Source organism: Alternaria arborescens (assembly GCF_004154835.1).
Source record: "Alternaria arborescens strain FERA 675 chromosome Unknown contig_5, whole genome shotgun sequence".
In the NCBI taxonomy this organism is placed as follows: Eukaryota; Fungi; Ascomycota; class Dothideomycetes; order Pleosporales; family Pleosporaceae; genus Alternaria; species Alternaria arborescens.
The window spans coordinates 636,060-659,302 of NW_021167860.1; the positions used below are offsets into that span (position 1 = coordinate 636,060).

Here is a 23,243-nt window from a genome sequence, read left to right on the forward strand (position 1 = left end):
GGTATCAATATTTGACCTTCTCGCACACTATCAGCGGCTCGTATCTGAATGATCACTGTTGTCGTATCGCTCTCAAGACCAGCGGCTATCTCAGATAGCCACTGCATCCGATTGGCCAATGCACATTCTTTCCCGATTAGGGCCAAAACACCGTGCGATATCAACCGTCCGTTAACGGCGATGCAGATCTGGTACTGCGACGCGTGGTTGAGCTCATGTGGGGAAGTAGAAGGATGAAGATAATGATACGTCATGCGGAGAGAAGAACGAGACAGGGTCAAAGCCATACCCGCTATCGCGCGTCACCAGAAGCAAGTAAGGACGACATGTAAAGGCAAGAAAGTACATTCTATCTAGAGAATCAGGAATGAAACCTGCGCTATCGCGCGAACATCGCTAAGAGTCATTACAAAGAATGCTGTCAAACTACAAATTCCAAAGTACGAGTTCAAAGCCTCCAGTACCCATAACGCTCCAAACACCAAAGCCATGCATCATCAGTCGTAATTTTCGCGTTGCCGACTACCAAGCGAGATCGCTCTTCTCGTTATCATTGCCACAGGCAAGACCCTCGCAAAAGTCTTCCATCTCTTTGCTGATGGCCGAGGTACCTGTAGGCTCGAGTTGCTGCTTGGCAGGCCAGATCTTCTGACCAGCCTTCTTCTCCTTCATACCATGCTCCATGACAATCTCGCGGCATCTCTTCTGGAAGAAGAGAGGTCCCTTCTCCATGTGTGGGTGAAGCTCGCCGTTGACGAAGATGCCTGCCTCGATGTTCTTCTGGGCGCGCTCGCATAGGACTTTGTCCTCGCCCATAACTCGCTTGTAAGTGTCACTGATGAGAAGGAAGTCCTCCTGGCTGGAGTGCTTGTTCTTCCAGACCTCGTAGTACATAACAGACTCAGTGGGTGACTTAGGCATGAACTTCTGCATGAAGAGGAAGTGTTTTGTGACGGTGAAGGAGGCGTTGGGGAAGCAGTATGTGGAGCAGATCTCCTGGCCAAGATCCTTGCGGTCTTGGGGTGTCTTGGGGTCGTGCTGGATGTGGTCGGCTGAGCAGTAGACATCGTAGCTCTCGAGGTCGATCAGACCTGTTGTGAGATCGGGGTGTGTGCTCTTGCAGTGGTAGCATTCGTTGAAGTTGTCTGCGAGGATCTTCCAGTTGAATGGACCATCAAGGTTCCATGTGTGGTCGAACTCGTAGTCGTTGAAGTCAAATTGGTCGAATCGTGTCTGTTCGTCGACGTGGTCGAACTGTGACTCCCATGACACCTCAGGCTCCTTCTTCGCATCCATGTTGATCCAGATGAAGCCATTGCGATCAATGCGGGTGTGGATAGGGAAAAGACCGTTCTTGGCCTTCTCGAAGTTCTGAAGCTCCTGGTAGCCTGGTGCCTTCGCAAGCTTGCCGTTCAAACCGTACGACCAGCCGTGGTACTTGCAGGAGAAGATCTTTGCGTTGCCACCGTCTTTCTCGACGACGGGGTATGCGCGGTGTCTGCATACGTTGTGGAATGTGTTAATCTCGCCAGATCGGTCCTTGGAAACAACAATGTCGTAGTTGGCGACGTTGTAGCGGAGGAAGTCGCCGGGGTTTGCGAGTCTTGACTTGTGCGTAAGAATGAGCCATCTTCTGGTGAAGATAGCGCGTCGCTCAAGCTGGTACATCTCCTCAGAGGTATACCAGTTGGCGGGCAAGGCCCGTACAGCTTGGTTCTCTGGTGGCGCCTGGGCGGCGGCTGAGCCGCCGAACCCAAAATAACTCAGGAATGACCCGACCATTGTCAAAGATGTGTGTTGGAAGAATGTATAGTTGTACTCTGTGTGAAGTAGTGAGGTGCGAAGAGTAGTCGAAGATGGTCACTTGGGTGTTGTGCAAGTATACTCGAGAAGATGGAGTTCAGTGTGAGGACGTCGCAAGCATTATTATACTGTCTTCCAATACTCTGCCTCCTCACTCTTATCAAGTAACACAAACGACTAAGTCCCCATGGGGTTATGGCTTCCATTCGCACCCAGGGAGCGATAGCCAGTGAGATGTGGGAACGTAATTCGGCTGCAGGTGACCGTCAGGCGCCACATATTCTGACCTATTTTTCACGTCCCTCCGTTAACGCACGAGCTACCATCGTGATCAAACCAACATTCTAGAAAGCAGGGCTAGAGCTCAACGGCGTCATGTAAGTGGATGGCGTCGTATTACCCCAGAGTAGTTTGATTGACTGTGCATTGACTGCAGGCAAAGATAATGGTGACCGAACGTATAGACCGTTCTCGTCGTTGCCCCTCTTGTTGGCACGGACTTGAATGGATCTGATGTCCAAATACGGACAAGGGACGCCAGCCCAAGGCGCCTTCAGACTCCCACCAGCAAGTTCTTGCGGAACTATTGCGGTCGTATTATCCAAAGGCTATCGTGCTCTTATCGAAGATTTTCTTGACGATGTTGATCGCAGCTGTTATCATCGAGATAGCGATGTTATCTAGATGAGCTGTCGGGCTTAGACTCGGTGTCGCAGCTGATAGCGACTGATGGAATGCAGCTCGTGATACTCTGTCTAAGATTGTCGTGCGAATATCGGAGCCCACGTACTATCGACGCGGCGCCGACGAGTGCGAAGTGAAGCGACACGAGCTGCGCAACGTGTACGGCAGGAAAGCGTCACTGGTCTTGATGCCAGCGCCGTCGTAAGCGGGAGATTACTACAACATTTCGCATGTCTCTACCCCTCCTAGCCATACGAGTGATGGTCGGGAGGGTTTGGATACTTTCGGCAATGGCTGTCGTAAATTTTCCCGAATTGTGATGGCAGCGCAGCGCAGTGTCACGTTGGGCTCGCTCTGGCGCTTGAGGTGTTAGGGCGACATGACGATATAAGCTGCCATTTGTCTCGCAGCATCAACATGCTGAAGAACGTGCTCAGAAAGAGGCCTTTCAGGTAAGCCCTTTGCGAAAGCTGTCCCGAGGTTGTCTTAGAAGTTGGGTGTGGGCGATAGGGACGACAGCAATGGGTTGGCGTTATGATCCATTTTTCCCTGTCGTCTTGCACATCGTGCGGTGCAAATGCTGATCCATGGGCTTGGTGCTCTCGAAAAGCCCTGTAGGATTGAGGCCGGATCCGGGAGATTTGTTGGCGCATGGCTTTTGTCGCAATGGTGGGATACTTCGCATACCGGATTTTTGGCTAGCGATGGACTGTCGCAAGGCTGATGGCGGTAAATCACCCTCACTTTCAAAGCAGGTGCTCGTCTTTGTCATAATGATGAAATTGCAGCGGGTGAGGTATGATGGTATTCGCGGCAGGACAACCATTGAAGTCCAGCTGACGGGAAAAGCATACTAAGCTCTCCATGCTACGCGTACTTACCTGACTCAGAATCTGATGTCGAATATGATGGAATGCCCGTAGGTGTAATTATCGTGAGAAGGATGGGATGGTGTTGCGCACACGCGAGGCGGGGTTGCGGCAGGCTATGTAGTCCCGAGACGGTTTGCCTCTTCGATCGTTACTAACCCCAAAATGGACATCAGGACCCTACATCCACGACTGGCATCTTCCCCACCAATGTCGTAAGTATCCCATGCGGGGCGGTGGACTGATTTCGTGCATGACTCTGCGGTTGGATTCGCCATGGGAATTATTTTGCCAATTGAAGTTTGCGCTGCGCTTAGTTTCGGCTTCTATGATGGCAGAGCACAGTGAAATGGTCCGTTATCGCGAGCGCAAACAGCCTTAAGAGGAGTTCCTCCTACATTCTTTGGGAACCAAGTATCCAAACCTATACTCTTCAACTCTTTTGCAATGGCGACCTCCCAGCGTGTTGTGATTATTGGCGCCGGTGTCGTCGGCACTAACCTCGCTGATGAGATGGTCTCACGAGGATGGAACAACATCACGGTGATTGAGCAGGGCCCATTGAGCATGCCTGGTGGTTCAACGTCACATGCGCCTGGCCTGGTATTCCAGACGAACCCTTCCAAAACAATGACTTTACTCGCCAAATACACCGTCGAGAAGTTCTCAGCGCTCGAGAAAGACGGACAGAACTGTTTCAACCAGTTGGGTGGCTTGGAGATCGCGACAATCCCAGAACGATTGGAGGAACTCAAGCGCAAACACGGATACGCACAATCATGGGGCATCGAAGCGCACTTGATCAGCCCCGAAGAATGTCTCAAGAAGTACCCTCTCCTTAACAAGGATATGGTGCTAGGTGGTCTTCACATTCCAAGCGATGGCTTGGCACTAGCAGCTCGCGCGACACAGCTACTTATCGAAAACACACGCAACGCGGGTGTCAAATACCTCGAGCATACCGTCGTTACCGGAATCGAACAAGCGAACGGTCAGGTCACCGGTGTGACAACGAACAATGGTTCTGTACCGGCGGATATAGTTGTTTCGTGTGCCGGTTTCTGGGGTGTGGAGATAGGAGCCATGATTGGACTCAAAGTCCCTCTTCTTCCTCTAGGGCACCAGTATGCGAAGACTACGGCTGTACCAGGCCTCCAGAACCGCGAAGTCAACAAGAAGATCAACGCCATGAACGCCGAGTTGCCCATATTGCGACACCAAGACCAAGATCTATACTACCGAGAGCATGGGGAGCAGTATGGAATTGGTTACTATGGTCACCGGCCGATGCCTGTCAAGGCCTCAGATCTGGGTGTAACACCGAAACACGTTGATGAAAAGCATATGCCTTCTCGCCTAGATTTCACACCAGAAGACTTTGAGCCTGCCTGGAAAGCTACCAAAGAACTGCTTCCCATTCTTCGCGAGACTGAGATCGCTGACGGCTTCAACGGCATCTTCTCTTTCACACCAGATGGTGGATCCGTTGTCGGACAAGCACCCAACCTCGATAACTTCTGGGTCGCCGAAGCTGTGTGGGTAACACATTCGGCCGGTGTAGCTCGAGCTGTCGCAGAGACCCTTACGGAGGGTCGTTCGACTGTCGACATTGCGGAGTGCGAGTTAACACGATTCGAGGAAGTACAGCTCAGCCCAGAATACGTCAGCGAGACATCACAACAGAACTTCGTCGAGATCTACGACATCATCCACCCCCTCGCACCGAAAGAGAACCCTCGAAACCTTCGCGTCAGCCCGTTCTATACTCGTCAACAGGAGCAAGGCGCTTTCTTCCTAGAAGTAGGAGGCTGGGAGCGTCCACACTGGTATGAAGCGAATGCGGATCTGGTCAGCACCTTGCCGGATGAATGGAAGCCGGTCGATCGCGATGCTTGGTCATCCAAGTTCTACTCGCCAATCGCTGCGGCCGAGGCTTGGAAGACACGAAACGCAGTAGCATTGTACGATATGACTACTTTCCATCGATTCGAGGTCTCCGGTCCTGGTGCTGTCCACCTGCTTCAGAGATTGACGACCAGTGATGTTTCCAAGCAGCCTGGCGCTATCACCCATACTCTCCTTGTCAATGGCCACGGCGGCGTACTAAGCGATATTTTTGTGTCCAGGATCGAGGAAGACCTGTTCCAAGTAGGCGCCAACACTGCGACCGATCTTGCCTACCTCGCACGCGAAGCACGTCGTCAACAAAAGCACACACCTAGTCAGTGGGCTCAGGTACGAGACGTCACTGGCAGTACATGCTGTCTTGGTCTTTGGGGTCCTCGCGCTGGGGACGTTATCCGCACAATCAGCTCGGATGATTACAGCAACAAAGGCTTGCCGTATATGGGTGTTAAGAAGACGAGCATAGCTGGAATTCCCGTCACGATGTTCCGAAAGTCCTTTGTCGGCGAATTCGGTTGGGAGGTTCAAACCACACCTGAATATGGCCTGCGCCTCTGGGACTTATTGTTCCAGTCGGGCAAGCCCCACGGTCTAGTTGCTGCAGGTCGCGCCGCCTTCAATGGACTACGAATCGAGAAGGGTATCCGAGCCTCAGGTTCAGACATGACTTCTGAGCACAACCCATGGGAGGCTGGCGTGACGTACGCGATCCAGATGGACAAGAAGGCGGATTACGTTGGTAGAGCGGCACTAGAGGAGCTTTCTAGAAAGGCAGCATCTAAGCGACTTAGATGCTTGACTGTCGATGACGGACGATCCATGGTTCTGGGTAAAGAGCCAGTCTTCGTGGAAGGCGAAAGAGCTGGTTATGTTACTAGCGCCGCTTTTGGTTACACGGTACGCAAGCCTGTCGCATATGCATGGCTTCCGAGCAATGTAAGCGAAGGAAAGTCTGTGGAGATTGAGTATTTTGGCAAGAAGATCAGGGCCACAGTAACTCGAGACCCATTGCACGATCCTCAGGAACAGCGTCTGAGGGGTGAAGGATCGTCCGAAAAGCCGGGGTTGCAGAAGAGACTGAAGTCGTTGTTGTAGGGAGGTTGCTGTAATGTTTGACGACTTTTATGATTGCATATGAGCATCGAAATGGCGTGGCTGGGTTAGCCTTTAGGCGTTCGTCGACTGTATCCGTAGTCTTGTGTTATATGTTAAATTTGATCCGTTCTCACTTCGACACGTGCTTCTGTGCTTGTATCCTGGGCATACGCCAATGTTTAGAGTGTGTTGTGTTCTGAGTGGACTCCATAGTTGAAGCGAACGCGTTTGACAGATGCAGCTTGACGCGTTGCGGAAGTGGGCCACTGGTCACGTGTTTAGTGGCATACCTTATCGATAACAAGCAGTAACGTCATCACCTCGGTCATCTCGAAGCTTCATGGCATTCCCAAGCCTCCGCCAATTTCTGTTCTGCACCTTCCTTATGAGCCTATTCACTGCAGCCATTAGAAGATACCCACTAGTATCACTTGCTCGACCCGATTTCAAGGTAATTGCCTACAGTTCTGATCGAGTCATCGAAAACAGCAATTAACGCCAAGCAGCCATCGTCCATACCAGCACGCGCCATGCATATCCAATCAATTCCCATGTGTACGAGCACCCTGATGGAGAATTTTGAACATCGGATGCGATCTAACCTACTGGTCAGGGGAGGGTTCGGGCAACAACTATGCCTACTTGGTGTCCGATGACAAGACTAAAGAAGCTGTTATCATTGACCCTGCCAATCCTCCGGAGTATGTTAGAAGGCCAAGGAAGTAAGCACACAACTGACTGGGCTATAGGGTTCTACCTGTTTTGCGAGAGCAAACAACCACTGGCGGCCTCAAGCTAACCAAGATCATTAACACACATCAGTAGGGTGATTACTCCTGACGACTCGACTCTGCTAACACACCTGATAGCCACCGTGATCATGCGGGAGGTAATGTAGATGTCGTAAGTGAAGAGCCACTACATGAGTCTTCGAGTGCCACTAGCTAACGGCTCTGCCAGATCAAAGCGCTCGGCCTACCTGTAATCGGTGGTCGCGACTGCGATAAAGTGTCCGAAACACCAAGCCATGGCAGCACCTTCAAGATCGGGTCTATCAATGTCAAAGCCCTCCACACACCCTGCCATACCCAAGACAGCATATGCTTCTACTTCGAAGATGGAAACGATCGCGCAGTCTTCACTGGAGATACACTATTCATCGGTGGCTGCGGACGATTCTTCGAAGGCACTCCAGAGCAGATGCACAAGGCTTTGAACGAGACTCTAGCGGCGCTTCCTGACGATACGAAGGTCTACCCTGGACACGAATACACAAAGGGCAACGTCAAGTTTGCAAAGAGCGTACTGAACAATGACGCTATCAAGAAACTTGACACGTTCACACAAGAAAACAAGGAGACACAAGGAAAGTTCACAATTGGTGACGAGAAGAAGCACAACGTGTTCATGCGTGTGGATGACCCTGAGATTCAAAAGGTTACTGGCAAAACCCAGCCTATCGATGTCATGGGAGCATTGCGATCCATGAAAGACAATTCGTAGAAGTGGAGGTTTATAAAATATGACAGAATTAGCGCATCAAGTTGTTGTGCTTGGTTAGGAGCACATTCCCGGGATACCTCGGTGAACGACCTGCATAGTTAATTGGTGCTTTTTCTTGTTATTAAGCTAACAGTACGTGAAGCCAAGGAGGCCTAACTGCAGGGAGACATATTAGAAGGATGCACTTGCATGTTCGGTGCTACCCTATAACGTAAATGTTAACGAAGGATGCAGTGGTTGACTCACAAGCGATGACTGGAGTTGAGGTTCGCCTTACTTAAGAACTCCAATATTTATCTGAAAGTTCAACACAACTCGGAAGCATCTTTTTCTTACGATCCACTGTGCAATACTCGTCAGTTTGCAGACAAAAAGCGTTCAGAAATATTTATTCAATCATTATGGCTACCAACGGCACTATCACAACTGCAAGTAAGCAGCGCGCAAGACGTGACCAAGAAGAAACGCTCCCACCCCACAAGTACTACGAGAACCGCTCTATCTTGGTCCAGGATCTGCGTAAGGCGGCTCACAAAAATGGCCTCTATTCTTCGTTCATCCCCAATCTCACGGACCTTAGAGCGTTCCGTGAGCAGCATAGGTCCATCGCGACTGGCGAACAGCTGAGAGACGTTGAGTATACAATGCGCGGTCGTATCGTTACGATCCGTAGCGCAGGAGAGCGTCTACGTTTCTACGAGGTTCAGGTTGGGGAGGAAGCGATACAAGTCGTATGTCAGGTCACCTCATCAGAAGACCTCGAAGCCTACAAGCAGCAACACGAGCACCTGGCCAGAGGAGACCAGATTGGCATAACTGGCCATCCATGCCGAACAGCGCCACGCAATCGACCTGTAGGCGAACTCTCGCTCTTCGCGCAAAGCGTCATTCTCCTAGCACCAAGTCTGCACATGCTACCTAAGACGCTCACAGACGCTGAGACACGCCATCGTGACCGACCGCTTGACTTCATCACCAATCGCCGCAGTCGCGATATGCTGCGTACTTGGGATGCCATGGAGTCATACATCACCACCTTCCTCCGCAACCGCGGCTACATCTCAGTCGTGACACCCATCCTTTGCCAACAAGCCGGCGGCGCAGCAGCCAAGCCCTTCATCACGCACCACAATGATCTCAAGCGGGACATGTATCTACGTACGGCTACAGAGCTGCATCTCAAGCCTCTCGTTGTCGGCGGCATCGACCGTGTATTCGAGATCGGACGGGTCTTTCGCAACGAAGATATGGATCTAACGCATAACCCCGAATTTACAAGCTGCGAATTCTACCAGGCGGATGCAGATTATGAGGTAATGATGCAAGTGACGCAAGAAATGATCTCTGGTCTGGTGAAGAATGTAACTGGTTCTTATGTCACTACGTTCACAAGCCAGACTGGAAAAGCGAAGGTGATCAACTGGGAGGGGCCATGGGAGCGCATTGACATGATGACAGCGCTTGAAGACGCCTGCAAGGTTCAGTTCCCTCCGCCATCTCAGCTTCATACGGAAGACAGCCGGCAATTCTTACTCAGTATCCTGAGTGATCACAACATCATCTGTTCGCCCCCACACACAAACGCCCGCTTACTCGACAAGCTGGTTGGCGTATACATTGAATCGCGCATCACGAACCCCACATTCATCATGAATCACCCTAAGCTCATGTCGCCTCTCGCGAAGACGCATCGCTCGATTCCCGGTCTCACAGAACGCGCAGAAGCCTTTGTATGTGGCTTTGAGATTTGCAATCTCTACAGCGAACTCAATGATCCTTTCGAACAGCGCGATCGCTTTCTGGAGCAAGCGAGGCAGAAGGCTCAAGGGGACGACGAAGCCCAAGGAATTGATGAGGAGTTTGTCAAGGCGTTGGAGTATGGGATGCCGCCGACGGCTGGGTGTGGGCCGGGGTTGGATCGTATTATGATGTTTCTGACGAACAACTATACGATCAAGGAGGTACTGGCGTTTCCGATGATGAGAGAGGAGGGTAAGAAAGGCTGCGGTGCGGTTGCCACTAGTCAATCTGATAAGACGGCGGATAAGCAGGAGCGACTTGCTGCGTTGAGAAGGCAGATGGCGGATCTTGAATCCGAAATCGCGGCAATGGCTGTTTGATCTTGATACACCTCGGACTTGTCGCAAGCTAATACGCTGTGTCAGATGCATTTAGAGTAGCTTTTAGTCGTGTAGGATGACTGCTGAATAAATGAAAAGCGGTGGGAGTAAGATGTTGATTCTCTCATGAAACCGTACCTATCATATCTTAGTCTACCTGCAACACTGACAAGGAGACCAATACCGTGACTGCCATTGATCTATTTAACCCTGCAGTCCTCTTTTCAACACCTCTCTACCACCCGGAAGCTTGACGAACACCCCTCTTAGTAGGCATCGTCTCCTGCTCTTCAGTTCCTGAACCATCAATGTTAGCACTTGCTTAAGGTAGTACTTTGAACACAAAAAAAGAAAGCGCTGGACAGGATCATATGTTCGTACTCAAGCGGTGAACCACGGGAACCGAGCTAGGCGGCAAGCTTCCGTATTCGGTGATGACCATGTTGATGTACTGCGCAGGCGTGACATCGTAGAGAACTTGGAGGTGATGAAGGTTCTTCGCGTCGTCGATCCACTTCAACACATCTGTGGTATCGGCGGGTGCCTCTTCCGATGACGACTTTTCGTCGTTCTTGGATGTTGGAAGACGTGATTTGAGGGGAAGAAGGTCACGACGCTCGGCCTCGGATAGAATTTCCTCGGCAGGTGCGACCTCGTTGCCGACAATGGAGTCTAGCGCCACCTTCTCAGTGAACTTGACGGACTGGCAGAGTACGATGACGGGTAGTGAGTGGGAGTATGCGAGCATAGATACGAGAGCTGTGCCAACGCGCGAGTAGAGGCGGCCGTTTGACATCATTGCGTGCGCACCTAGGAAGACCTTTGTTGCGTCCTTAACTGCGTGTGAGGCTCCTGTGATGAGATAGTACCGCACGGTGATACCGTGGTTTGCGAGCTTCCGTGCCAGCTTCTTGCCTTCAAACAATGGCTTTGAGTCAACCACAATAACTGTAAAAGGTTTGCCGGATTGGTGAGCATGAATGATAGTCTGTTCGACTATCGAAGATGCGGCATAAACCAGAATGACATCGCCAGCTTGGATCTTGGTAGCGGCTAGGTCGCGGATGAGCCTGTCAGCGGCTGTGACACGTTCCCGGATGAATATGTCAATCTCCTCGATCAGATCTCGCTTCGCCTCATTCTCTGGCGTTGCAGGGTCTATCTTGATAATGACTGGAAGGAGTCAGTATCTCATGAATTACTAATTGGCAAGTTCTGATGCTCATGCTAAGCGTTTTGAGCCGTGCCTATTACGTTAGTTTAATGTGAAATGTCAACTTACTATCCTTGAGCCATCGGATAGCATTTCCCATACTAATGCTAAGCGGTCTACAGCTCTTTAGGAATTCGATCTGAGGACCAAGGTGGTGGCTGGTCAGATGCCGGGCTAAACTGTTTCCTGGAGGTGTTTGATAGGCCTCGATGACTGTCTTGAAAACCAGCAACATGGCTACCATACGTGCCGTACTACCACAGATGGCATAGCTGCTATACTGTAGGCCAAGTGCGAGGACTGAAGGATGTACGTCTTTTGATGCGCCGACAAGGGATTGCTGCTTTGGTTGGCTGTAGAGATGACCGAAGAAGAGGCCAGTCTGTTTTGGTTCCTTGTCCTTCTTCGCTCTTTTTTCCGGTTCCTTCAGAACTGGTGCGTTGGCTTGCGATGGTCGTCGCCGTACTGGCCCTGGTCTTGATTGGGCGTCTTTTGATGTTTGCTTTGGATCCTTCTGCTGTTTTTGGCTATCCTTGGATGGTCCTTGTTGTTGATTCGGTGTGCCACCCGCGGCTTTGGCTTGGGCTCGTTTTGCTTGCTTCTCGGCTTGCTTTTGCTTCTTCAACTCTGCTGGTGAGAGCTTTTTAGGCGCATCTGTGGCAGGAGCGGCTTCGCCATTTGTTGTTGCAGGTGAGCTTTCTTGGGATAGTGCTACTGCCGCAGCAGGTACCGGCGCTGGCTCGGCAGCGGGGGCTTCAGACATGGCGATGTGATGTTTTTGTTGTCGTCGACCTTTGTACGTGGAATGTGGCCAGTCAGGTGTCAGACGCTCCAACGTGGTGGGGCAATATCAAGTGTCGTGACGCGAATATGGTCCCCAATCGAGTATTTTTGAAGTCGTCCGATATCAGTGGACCGAAATAGTTAGGTGGAGCAGTGCAACGCGTGGATCAAAACGTGTTGCTGGGCAGGCGGAAAATTGATAGAGACTCGTGAATTGAGTCAGAAGTTTGGTCGCTGCTTTGAGTTAGCGCGAAAACGGAAATGTCCCGCATTAATCCCCGCGCTCCTTGCGTCATTGGGCGTGTACCCTCCACGCTCGCGTTCTACAAACATCTTGTTTGCACGTACCCGTCATCAGCACTATTTGGAGCAGGCTCCAACCCCTCTACCCCGAATATCGAAGTCGCGCTACAAGCCTCGCTACTACAATATCGACACCGAACAAGGAGCTTAGAAGCCTCCTCCCAGCCAACATGGCCGACAAGATCGGCTCCATCACCGACCTCCCCCTCGACATCCTCGTACTCGTATTTCCCTACTTAGATGCCAAGAGCTTCCTCGCCCTCTGCAGCACGTGCAAAGCCTTCCAGCAACCGTCGATTCAACTAGATCCCGCGTACTGGAGTTACCTCGCCAGAACGACATTCCGCGTCCCGAACCAGCCAGTCGTACAACATGACGGCGACCGCTGGCAGAAGATGTATCGTCGCATGCTTACCCAGAGCCGCGTCTACACATGGGGGCATAACTCGCACAACCGCCTAGGGCACGCCCTTGACCCGGAAGACCATACACATGGCCGTCGTGGGCCTCGGATGAGAGCTGGCATGATGCGGCCAGGCAGGCGCATGTACGCGGCACACCAAGCCTTTCCGACAGAGATGGATAAGACGAGAGACTTGGGCGTCATTGCTGATATGCAGTGTGGTGGCTGGTCCACGACCCTGCTTACCTCTAAAGGCACTCTACATACTGCCGGTGTGCTAGATGGCCAGCGGATACTCCTCGCTAATGGGCCTCTACAGCCGCTCCGCTTCCCTGAAGGATATCCTCCTACCGCTACCGATGCCCAATACGAAGAGCCGACCGTCGCCATTCGCCAGTTCTCCTCCGGTCGTGCACACATACTCGGACTCTCTGACAGCGGTCGGATGTGGTCATGGTACGATGTCAAGAAACCTGCGCTCCAGGTCAAATTCGCAACCCTACAATTGAACGAGATCTCCCTGAACGACACAACGCGGACAACGTCCAACTTTGGGCAAATAAAACAAGTCGTAGCAGGTTGGAGCCGCAGCTCGGCCTATGTACATGGCATCGGCATTGTCGTCTGGGACCCAGTCGAACGGGATCATGGTGAGGACGGCACCGATACTATGCTTGTCTTGGAACACGCCGAGGTCCCCCAAACCGGCTATCAACATGTCAAAGGAACTCGCGAGTCCGATGAGCAGAGGGCTCTAGGTCGAGAGGTCGGGGCGGTGCTGAACTATGTTCTGCTTGAGCATTTTGTCTTGTTCACCACCGACCTTGGCAAGGTCTTCTGTGGTAAATTTGGAGCCAAGAACCAAGTCGAGGATGTTATTGAGCTTCGAATGTTGCGTCATGAGAAAGGAGCTCCTCTTGACGTTCAAGGCTCGTTCCGCAATTTTGCCATCTTCAAGGACAACGAAGTGATCACTGGCGATCAAAACTACCTTGAATCATGCTGGAGCCATCGTCACAATAGCTCTGGAGACATGCAAGGCCTCAAGAAGATTCCGGCTTTGCAGGGCACTAATGTCATCTCGATCGCTTTTGGTGACTACCACTACCTGGCACTCCACTCGAATGGTAAAATTACGTCGTACGGCACCGAAAATGGTGGCTGTGGCTCCCTCGGTCTGGGCATGAACGACGACAACCTCGTCGGAAAGGCGCGCGGTATTGTATATAATCAGTTCAACAACAACGGCCAGTTGCTCCCTCACGCATATACGACCGGTCGTCAGATTTGGTTTGACGCAAGGAAGAACGAATGGCTCAAGGAGGTTGTGCACGACCAATCACACGCTGAAGAAAGCGCTTCGCGCAGGGAACTATTTCTAAGCGACCACAACGTTCAGGGTGAAGTCAGCGAGTGGTTTGAGCAAGAAGGCAGAGCCTGGGACCAAGACGGTGGCGAAGACGGCCTTGGCGCATATTTCGCTCTCCAGGTGAGCGCTGCAGGATGGCAATCTGGTGCTTTGGTCTTGGTCAATGAGGAGCTGGCTAACAAGGAGCCGACAAACAATCGCGAGGACAGATCATTTCCCAGGCTCAAGCTCTCTGACGGCAGCGAGATGCCCGGTGAGAAGGACTTTGATGAGTGGAGAGAGGGACGTCCAGACTTCCAGCTCAACACCTAGACCGAAACATTTGAAGATGCCTTGATGGTGTCTTTGATTCAGTATAGCGTTAACGAGCTCTCAGTGTAAGGCTTGTCTTTCAGATACAACTTACAAACACTAAACTCATTAATCTAGTCACTCATACCTGAATGAGTGGCTTGGCGGCAACGCTTTATCTTCCGTCACTGTCGCAGTTTGCCGTCCAAACTTTACCAGAATGTGATGGAGCCCCACACCTTGTCATGTACTGAGAACTTTGCGGTCGATAATGAAGTCGTGAAGCATGACTTCTGCTCAAAGGTCCGTATAGCGTCAGTTGCGAGAAAGCTAAGCGCAGATCATGGGAGGGAAGCTTAACCTCACTTGCATGCATTTGCGAGTCATAGAAACATTGTGTTTTAGCTTCATCATCTAGTTGACAGCGGTAATCTGGTAGTCAGCCGGCTATATGGCGACCTTCGACTTTTCTGTTCGGTGTAGCTAGATATGGTCCTTGTCATCCCTATGGGTTAGCAGAACACTGCCTTTGGGTAAAGATGCCCTCCACGCCTCTGCTCTTTCCCTCTCTGCTTTTACCCATTCTGGCCCTCGTTTCTCATCTGCCCCTGCTTTCTCGATATCTGCATGTATCCTCCTCCGTTCCGGATATGATGCTTCTGATTTGTAGACATCGATTTTGCCTGGAGCTTCGTTCATCATAAGAGGGCCATAGTCGTGAACGACAGTCTGACAGAACTCTCTCCAACTCTTCCTCAAGATCTTCTCTCCATCCCCTTGCTCTTTTGCTGACAGGCAGCTATACTCAAGGCTCCATAGTGCGAGTTGCTTCCAGCTGTAGAGAGACATGCTAGGTGCGCCAACCATGATTTGGTAGAACTCATGGGACATTGAGTTGCTGTGGTTGTGTTAGTTTTGTGACCAGGGTGATGCGGGTTAAGAACAAGAGGCATGACGCAGAGTAGGAATCCTCATACCTGAAAAGCGACGGGTTATCCGAGTTGACCGTGCAGGGTATGCCCGCAGCCAGTAATTCTGGATATGGGTGTTCCTTGACCTTTCTGCATAGATGCAGCAACTCATTCGAGATGGGACAAAGCTCAATACAGATACCCGACCCAGGTATGGATTCGTCCCTCTTGAACCTTTTCACAAGATGCGGGTGCTTCAAGAGTGCAAACCCATGCCCGATGCGCTTCGACCCTAAGGCCGCTGCGTCGTACAGGTTGGAGTTTGTAGGGTCGTCAGAGCCGCCAGTGTCGAGCAGTGTCTCACCGGCATGAAACATGAACGGTATATCCACTTTCATCTCCTTGCAAGTTGCTTGAAAAGCAGCAAGCTCTTTCTTATAAAATCCAATGTGGTTGGGTCGATCTTCTGCGCCTACGAGATCGAAACCTATTCATATTAGAGAATGTTGCGCATCTTGTGTTCCATGTTGCTTACCGCAAATTAGCTCTGGAAACTGCAGCTTAAGCTCGATGCACTGCTTCATCTCCTCTCTCATCATAAAATCAGGTATCGACCTAGGTGTACAATATATGATCTTGAGTCCAAAGGGAAACTTGTCCAGTCGCCCTTCATTTTCGAGGCTCGCCTTCTTAGCTTTTACTGCATCTACAATGAGCTGCATCTGGGCAGAATTGTTAATCTCAACCTTGCCGTCGTCGGATGGGATAGATTTGTCCAAAAGCATAGGTCGGAGCTCAGCGTACATAACGTTCTCCTCGATCATACGGTCGATAGCGTTGCCTATGTACTCCTTGTAAACGCTCTCATAGTTCAACAACCCTTTAAAGGCTCTCGTGGCTTGATTGAAACGGGCCCATACTCTGTGTAGATATCAGTAAGCATAGAAACCATGTAGGGAAAGACCCACATACCCGTTTACAGTTTGTGTAGGCCGGTAGGCTTCGTCCTGGCTGAGCACCATCTTCGATCTTAGCCAGTTCTCAGCGGGATACAGAACGGCACGTTTGGGTTCCCCACAATGACGTGGTGGACGTGGTGGCCGTCCTGCTTGGAACGTCTCGGGCTCTTCTTCTTTGTATAAGCCTGGAAATTTTTTTTCAAATTCCTTCCGGAATTTTTTCCATGGCATCCAGACAGTTTTCAAGTAGGCAGGGTTTTTGACATCTCTCGGGTTCGTCAATTTAGGATACGAAGGCGAGAAAATGTTAACGCCACGATTGACGGTCCCTGGATCAACGACATTGAAAACCATCTCCGTCTGACCAAGATGCTCTTCCTCTGTGATTGGTATTATACTGCGGATGTACATGTTTTCCATCTCGCGGGCTCGCACGAGCAGCAATTCAGGATGCAATTCGGCATTAAAGTGAAGATGTAAAAGAGCACCCTTCGGAACGATTTTGGCGATTTGGTACAGCTTGCTTTGGTGGTCTATCCGATCCTTGTTGGTGAGATATTGGCCACCCATGTCCCGATCATCGTCTAGCGGAAGTGCTTCTGAAGCCAGGTTGCCGAAGGTGACATTGCGCTCATACTCACGAATCGCTCGGATGATGTCTGCGGCTCTTTGTTCCACTTCGTCATCCTTCTTCTTATCCTCCGAATCAGATTCGCTCTTTTCAGGCCTTGCAGATCGATCCCACGCATCCTTGTCCTCGGCCTCGAGGAATCTGCGTCTGTTCACATCATACTCCGCAGTTACCGTCTTGCTGCCTAATTCTGTGTCGAAGATTGCTCTCGCCTTAGTTTTCTCCTGATCTAGTTTCTCCATAGTCAAAGTTTTCTCAGAAGATATTTCGGTCACTTTCGGTTCTTCTGAATGTATTGGTATCTTCCTCGTAGGTAGCGGGCTGAGGGCCCTTTTTCTCTTCTTCGGCGAGTCAGCTGTAGTCATAACTGGCCTGTTCGGGTCCCCTGGAGATCCGTGCCGGTCACGTACAAAGCTACATCTAACAGTCAACACCAACTGACAAAGCAGACATGAGTGTTCACTCGGAGACTCACAATGTGGGGATGACAATACCACACTTGGCCAATAACCCAGGACGGGTTCTGTGGGGCTCACTCGAAGTTTTGGATTCGGCGTCAGTGGGCATGCCGATGACGATTGTGTGAGAACGTCTATCACCGGCTGCTCATACCACTCGAAATGAGGCTGCAGGTACAGTAATATGATAGAAGCACGAATTTTCGGTCACTGTTCTTGATTGACCGGTTTGGGCTGTGTGCGATTCTGGATCTTCAAGACGGTTGCTAGATCCCGCAAAACGAGGTTGCTTCAAGGCACACCTCGTGACCAGGTGATACTCTAACCAGGCGATGGATATGGTGTACCAAATTCAAGTACTACTGTCCCGCTTGTCGGCCTAATTTGCAAAACCGACTGTATTAGTTTCATTGCCCATTGATAGTTTCTGATGTAGTCTGTTCGCTGCGCCTCATGCCCCGCGGCTAAGGAAATGCGCGAGGCTGGGAAACAACTGATGCCTAGAGACATAGGCACGACAGAGAAGATATGGAGCTGCGGTGAGCTAGCATAGAAGTTGAAGCAAAGAGAAGGACATAGGTCTCTGCTATAATGGATAAACGATGGATTTTGCGCTCTTGCTCGTGCTGGGGAAGAAAGGACGATGCCTACAACGATCGCGTGTCTAAGAACGCGCAAGAGATAGAAGGAAGGAGCAACCACATACATCAGCGCACGCTTCCTTGCGTATGATTCTTCCTTCTCTTAACAACTCGAGTGGATGCGACACCGCTTTTAATGCCTTTCAATGCAAACTTCGTCGGTCGATACAGCTGTCGTTATCGGATCGTGTCACGGGGTTGTCAGCCTGGTGCGTGCGTCTGTTCTGGTGTTGCGAACAGCAGGCGAGTATGGCGATCACAGTTGAGTTCAAGCTCAACACGCAAGCGGGGCGCAGCGATTCAAACTATCGCGACGTCGTTGCGACAAGTGGATCTGTTACTAGAAAGGAGTTGAAAACAAAGCTGGGCAGAACTACCCATTGCTCACACGGGTTGAGGCTATGCTAAAGCCTCATGCATTCTGCCATGCGCCAGACACCCTGGAGCCTAGCCACTGGTCCCGTCAGCCATGTTTGCCCCTCATTTTCCAGCCTGAGGCATCCAATAGCTGCACAAGCCCCAATCCATGGGGGCTGTGGGAGTGCACAAACTCCCGTGTCCTCGATAAAGTGTCTGGGCCTCTGACCGGACTGGTAACAGAAGTGCCACACGCAGATCCAGTGGGCGATGCAGGCGCTTTTGGCCCCCAACTCGACGCGCGCGACTTTTACTGCTCCACGTTGAGCTTCGTCACCATCATTCATGCCTTCCTCGCCTCAGTTCCGCATCTGTCGTATATACTGAGTACGCTTACGGCACATTCCTACTGCATTATAGCGCGTCGAGTCGGACCTATGCATCGTTTCCGCAGCGTTCAGCCTTCAATTCGCGTTGAGCTTTGAAGATAATTTGAGCGCTTATCGATATGTATTGGCTTCCATCAGATGAGACCGGGAAGATATCGCTCAATGAATTACAACTCGACATCGTTGGTTTCCTTGCCATCTTGGGTGAGGGTTCAGTGCTCGCCAACGCTCAGGTCTCGACTCTCTCCAAATGGATATTCCTACCACGGTTGATCCCGGCACCTCAAGCGTTGATGAGGCCGACGAGGCCGACACAACTGGAGCCATTCTCGGGATGGGTGACTGGCATCGTCAGCGGCAACCATAGAGACAACATTAATCACATCGGAAATATTGTCTGGTAAGTGGATCTCTACAAACATTCTTGCTAGTGGCAAGCTTTCTCGAAGAATACCCCGACACGTCTACCAGACTCCGCAAAACACACTAGAAGTCACACGTCCCGTTCCACAATTGTAACAGTACCGCACAATGCTGACAGGGAATCTACTAGTGATGCCAACAATCTCGCTCCTTTCTCGGTCCGCGTCGTCAAGATCGAACGAGTTGGTGAACAGTCGCTCAAGGCCAAGACCTTTGGTCCGCTCACCGTCGTAATCCTTATCGGTTTCGCCCTCTCCGCCCTTCTTCTCGCACTGTCGATATGGCAAGACGATGGCATGTCCGTTGTAGCCACGGTACTTTTGTCGCTCCTCTCCAGCCTCATTGGTCTGGGCAACAAATGGGTGTTGCAACTTCCCAAACGCAGGCATAAGTCGGGAGTTGTTCCTCGTGGCGATGTTGTTATACGGTATCCCAAGGGTAGTTTCCTCATCGTCCGCTGCGAGGAAGACGTTGCCCGTGAACTGTACTTCGCACCAGAGAGCATCGACTACCTCCTTACGCACGGCCCGGCATACCGAATCCTTAGTCTGGTGGGCACGATGATGCTCATGGGCGGAGTCATATGCCTTGCCAACGCTCAAATTCAGGTTCAGATCGCATGGGCAGGTTCCTACATGCTACTCGGCGCCTCATATTGGATAGTCGCTGCCTTGCCTAGCAAAATGCATTGGGATACGTCTTGCTACAGGGTCATCAATGAATGCCTCTCCGACTCCAAAATGGAAAAGAAAGGATTTCCTTCCGAGAATGAAACGTTCACACAAGCTCTTTGGAGGGCAGTCTGCGTCACCAAAGAAATTGGATGGGTGCGAATGAGTGACGCATGCCCAGATACCGAGGCTTGGCAAGATTGGCTGAGGGAGGCAAGAGCATGTAGTGAAGATGTCAGGTTGGTTGAGGACAAGGAACTGTCGAGAGGCGAAAGAATGTGGGAGATACCAGGTTGGGACGCACAACAGTCTCTGGGAATGCTCCTGGCCGAGCAAGCGAAAAAAGAGAAAAAGCTTATAACAGAGAGGGTAGAATCGGTGTGACGTTTTCATATCATTTCATGGACATTCCTTTAGGGTTTTGCATAGGGACGGGACATGACCTTGCGGATCATCATACGACTTACGAATCACGACTCGAAACGACACATTCATCCCGAATCAATCGCCTCGAGCATATATTGACGAATTGCGCATACCATTTACTTCAACGCGATGTACTGTAAACTTTCAGCATATTTCGTTTACTAAGAAATCATCAATACGTGTTGCATCTTTAGCGCTTTGAGCGTTCTTGTATCTATAGTATTCATCGAAAGAGGCTGAGCATTATGCAGCCTAGGGTGTGTTGGCAACTATGCGGCTGTGCATTACAAACTCCACCTGTCTCTCACCGGTTTCTGTTAGCCTTCGAGTGCATATAATCATCTGTGATACTCTCCAGATTATAACTCAATCTAGCTAGAAACTGAAGCTTCCGCATGTTAAGGTATTCCAAGTCATGCAACCCGCGCCATCGCATTCCTCGCAGCCAACCTCACCAGCTTCAGCTCCAGACCCCGCTTCAGCCTCGTCAACTTCACATCAGACTCAAACCACGACACCCTCGGTAAGTCAATCAAACGCAACGAGCACATCTGCGCCCTTGAGCACACCTGCGACCTCGAGTCCATCGCCCAGCCCATCGAATGGAGCTCCCAGCGCAACGTTGTGCACGACTCAAAACAACACGGCCAATCACTTCGCTCCTGTACGTGTGAAGTTTGGCAAACTCCTAAAATGGCTGCGAAAAGATTGGGATTTGAAACTTCTTGCATTGCTTGCGCTGGTGTGGGGCATCGAGACTTATAACGAGCAAATACGCGGTAACAAGCTTAATGAGATGGAGGCTTGCAGAAATCATCCAGTATGTTTCTTCAAGATATGCTGATTCATATGATCCACCAATTAACAGCATTAGAATGATGCAGCATTACAAAATACCTCACTGTGCACTGAGATGAGAAAAGCACACGACTTCGATGAGCTTGTTAGAAGAAGCACTGAACGCGTGCCAGATGTCTTGCACCACCCATTTGTATGGCGAGACATCTTTAAAGAATTATTTTTTGTTCTTCTCGTCGTTCTCGCTGTATGGAGAAGTCTGCGGAACATGGACGCACCTCGCCTGGCCAAAGTCTTCACTTGGCTCGGTGGACTTCATATTGCTTGGTCCTTGAAATACTCAACATCCACAGAGTTCTTCTCGGGGATTACCATGATCGGGGCTGCGACTCTCTTTGATGGCTGCATATTATTTTATTTAATTTGAACGGCTACTAGACTAGAAGTAACTAGGTACTGCTTACACACGAATAAGATTATAATTTTAGCAAGCCCATTAGGTGCTCTGCTGATCATGAGTGGCATATCTGGCTCTTGAGCTACTGAATTAACGATCTTTTTGAGCACCACGGTCACACTACGTCCAGTTTGTTACATAGGATTTATAAGACAAGTCTCATTCGTACACAATGAGGGCTCGACCCATGCATTAGTCACTACATGTCACCAATGCACTTCACCAAACCAAGATTATACCCTCTAGTCAGACGCATGAACAGAAAATTATGCACACTCACCAAGGTAGTGCATTTCAACCTTTGATTGGTCTTGGCTATTGAGCCGTCATCTATTGTCGAGTCATCTCCGCGTCCAAATGCTGAACATTCATGGGTTTACATGTCTGAGCTACCCTTTCTCGAGGCAGCTCGACAGTTTTGTTCAGCGCCGATGGAGACCCTGACTGATCGATACCTAACGGCATGCTAAGGACTGAACCTTCAAGGCTCCAGGGTATGCCGTAGCTAGCATCTTGCACTCTACGATGCATCGACTGACGTAAAAGTCATCTGCTTGATATCTCGCACACTCTTTGTCTCTGCATCTCTCCCGCTATGTTCAGGTAGCGCTCTTCCACCGCTGTTCGTAATCGACCTTCCTCCTCACAACGCTCCTCAACCACTTCTCCAGATTCTCTCCTTCGACCTGTCCATCGACGTCCATGGCCTCTCCCTCGGCCTCTAGCCTTACGCCACCCTCCTCTTCATCGTCCTCCTCTCCGCAGCACGCATCCTCGGCCATTTGACATGCCTCGTTCCACTCTTCATAACTGAACTTTCCTTCACTCTCTCCCAGCAACATCTTTCTGTCGCCCGAGAATGCGAAGACGTGGACTGATCGTATGGGCTTTGCGCGTAAGAGTTCGTTGGCGGTCGGCGAGAGGAGGGGTGGGAATGAGTTTGTAGATGGCGAGGCGGGTTGTGCGATCATTACAGAAGTGAGGACTGTGCGGAGGGGTATCGATGCGGAGAGTAGGGCGAGAAGTGCGGTATGGAGAAGATGAGGGAGGAGGGTTAGAGACTGTGTGAAGATTAGCGATTAGTGATATAGCAAGACGATTTAACTGTTGGACGTACAGTGTTGACACCGGCTGTGCTATCCTCTTCCGGTAAACTTCTAACTTGCAGTGTGACTTGTACAAGCGTCCGTGGTATTGACCTTGTCAAGATGATGCTGCGCAGTGTGTTGTGAACAAGGGTTTCGAGATGCCTTTCCCTTGGGCCTTGGTCTATGTTAGTAGCCAATTCGCGACCTCTTCTCTAACGATTGTACATACTTCCAACGCCCATAGCTGGTCTGACATTCACCTCGATCGCAGCTTCCTCGGGCAGTTCGTCGCGTCGTTGTACTTCGATCGGTCCATTGACGGCGCCAATGATCGAGTAGCCATTGTGGGTGTAAGTCGCAGAACCGTCAGCACGGTTCAAATGCGTGAGGGTAACTGTAGGCGCGACCATGATTGGGTGTGTCTTTTCGTATGCGCGTGTGGTGCAGAGTTCGATGGCTGTATATCTGATGGTGTAGTGCGGTGGAAAGTGTACGCAGCCCGCCGAGTAATGACTAAGCGAAGCGTCGAGAGAAAGTCAACAACACCTATGCGCAAGGATTTGAAGAAGAGTGGTTGTAGTATGCGCTCCTACACATCAGTGACGACCATGTCCAAAAGTTTTGGTGGGGATGCAGCTCAGTCCACAAGGCGGCTCAAGCTTCAGACCTCGGTGCATCACCGCGGCCAGATCA

The 23,243-nt window shown here is 50.8% G+C and overlaps 9 protein-coding genes across 9 annotated transcripts; 5 read left to right on the plus strand and 4 right to left on the minus strand.

The window, feature by feature from the left end:
- Positions 1-522: 522 nt before the first annotated feature.
- Positions 523-1,782, minus strand: AA0111_g2889 (hypothetical protein; the record flags this gene model as incomplete). The annotated part of the gene is made up of 1 exon (XM_028648709.1): positions 523-1,782. The coding sequence occupies one exon, from the start codon at positions 1,780-1,782 to the stop codon at positions 523-525; it is 1,260 nt and encodes a 419-aa protein (XP_028509493.1).
- Positions 1,783-3,803: 2,021 nt separating this feature from the next.
- AA0111_g2890 (Dimethylglycine oxidase) lies at positions 3,804-6,356 on the plus strand (the record flags this gene model as incomplete). Its single annotated transcript, XM_028648711.1, has 1 exon — positions 3,804-6,356. The coding sequence occupies one exon, from the start codon at positions 3,804-3,806 to the stop codon at positions 6,354-6,356; it is 2,553 nt and encodes an 850-aa protein (XP_028509746.1).
- Positions 6,357-6,886: 530 nt separating this feature from the next.
- AA0111_g2891 (hypothetical protein) lies at positions 6,887-7,859 on the plus strand (the record flags this gene model as incomplete). The annotated part of the gene is made up of 5 exons (XM_028648712.1): positions 6,887-6,911; positions 6,970-7,057; positions 7,106-7,177; positions 7,226-7,259; positions 7,317-7,859. 5 exons carry the CDS (start codon positions 6,887-6,889, stop codon positions 7,857-7,859), a joined length of 762 nt encoding a protein of 253 aa, XP_028509745.1.
- Positions 7,860-8,260: 401 nt separating this feature from the next.
- AA0111_g2892 (Lysine--tRNA ligase, cytoplasmic) lies at positions 8,261-9,979 on the plus strand (the record flags this gene model as incomplete). Its single annotated transcript, XM_028648713.1, has 1 exon — positions 8,261-9,979. The coding sequence occupies one exon, from the start codon at positions 8,261-8,263 to the stop codon at positions 9,977-9,979; it is 1,719 nt and encodes a 572-aa protein (XP_028509744.1).
- Positions 9,980-10,346: 367 nt separating this feature from the next.
- AA0111_g2893 (hypothetical protein) lies at positions 10,347-11,955 on the minus strand (the record flags this gene model as incomplete). Its single annotated transcript, XM_028648714.1, has 2 exons — positions 10,347-11,152; positions 11,262-11,955. The coding sequence occupies 2 exons, from the start codon at positions 11,953-11,955 to the stop codon at positions 10,347-10,349; spliced, it is 1,500 nt and encodes a 499-aa protein (XP_028509743.1).
- A 493-nt stretch (positions 11,956-12,448) lies between these two features.
- On the plus strand, positions 12,449-14,362 carry AA0111_g2894 (hypothetical protein; the record flags this gene model as incomplete). The annotated part of the gene is made up of 1 exon (XM_028648715.1): positions 12,449-14,362. One exon carries the CDS (start codon positions 12,449-12,451, stop codon positions 14,360-14,362), a length of 1,914 nt encoding a protein of 637 aa, XP_028509742.1.
- A 462-nt stretch (positions 14,363-14,824) lies between these two features.
- Positions 14,825-17,207, minus strand: AA0111_g2895 (hypothetical protein; the record flags this gene model as incomplete). The annotated part of the gene is made up of 4 exons (XM_028648716.1): positions 14,825-15,239; positions 15,319-15,739; positions 15,788-16,173; positions 16,225-17,207. The coding sequence occupies 4 exons, from the start codon at positions 17,205-17,207 to the stop codon at positions 14,825-14,827; spliced, it is 2,205 nt and encodes a 734-aa protein (XP_028509741.1).
- A 1,599-nt stretch (positions 17,208-18,806) lies between these two features.
- AA0111_g2896 (hypothetical protein) lies at positions 18,807-20,165 on the plus strand (the record flags this gene model as incomplete). Its single annotated transcript, XM_028648717.1, has 2 exons — positions 18,807-19,087; positions 19,229-20,165. 2 exons carry the CDS (start codon positions 18,807-18,809, stop codon positions 20,163-20,165), a joined length of 1,218 nt encoding a protein of 405 aa, XP_028509740.1.
- Positions 20,166-22,061: 1,896 nt separating this feature from the next.
- AA0111_g2897 (hypothetical protein) lies at positions 22,062-22,960 on the minus strand (the record flags this gene model as incomplete). Its single annotated transcript, XM_028648718.1, has 3 exons — positions 22,062-22,523; positions 22,580-22,725; positions 22,780-22,960. 3 exons carry the CDS (start codon positions 22,958-22,960, stop codon positions 22,062-22,064), a joined length of 789 nt encoding a protein of 262 aa, XP_028509739.1.
- Positions 22,961-23,243: the final 283 nt, after the last annotated feature.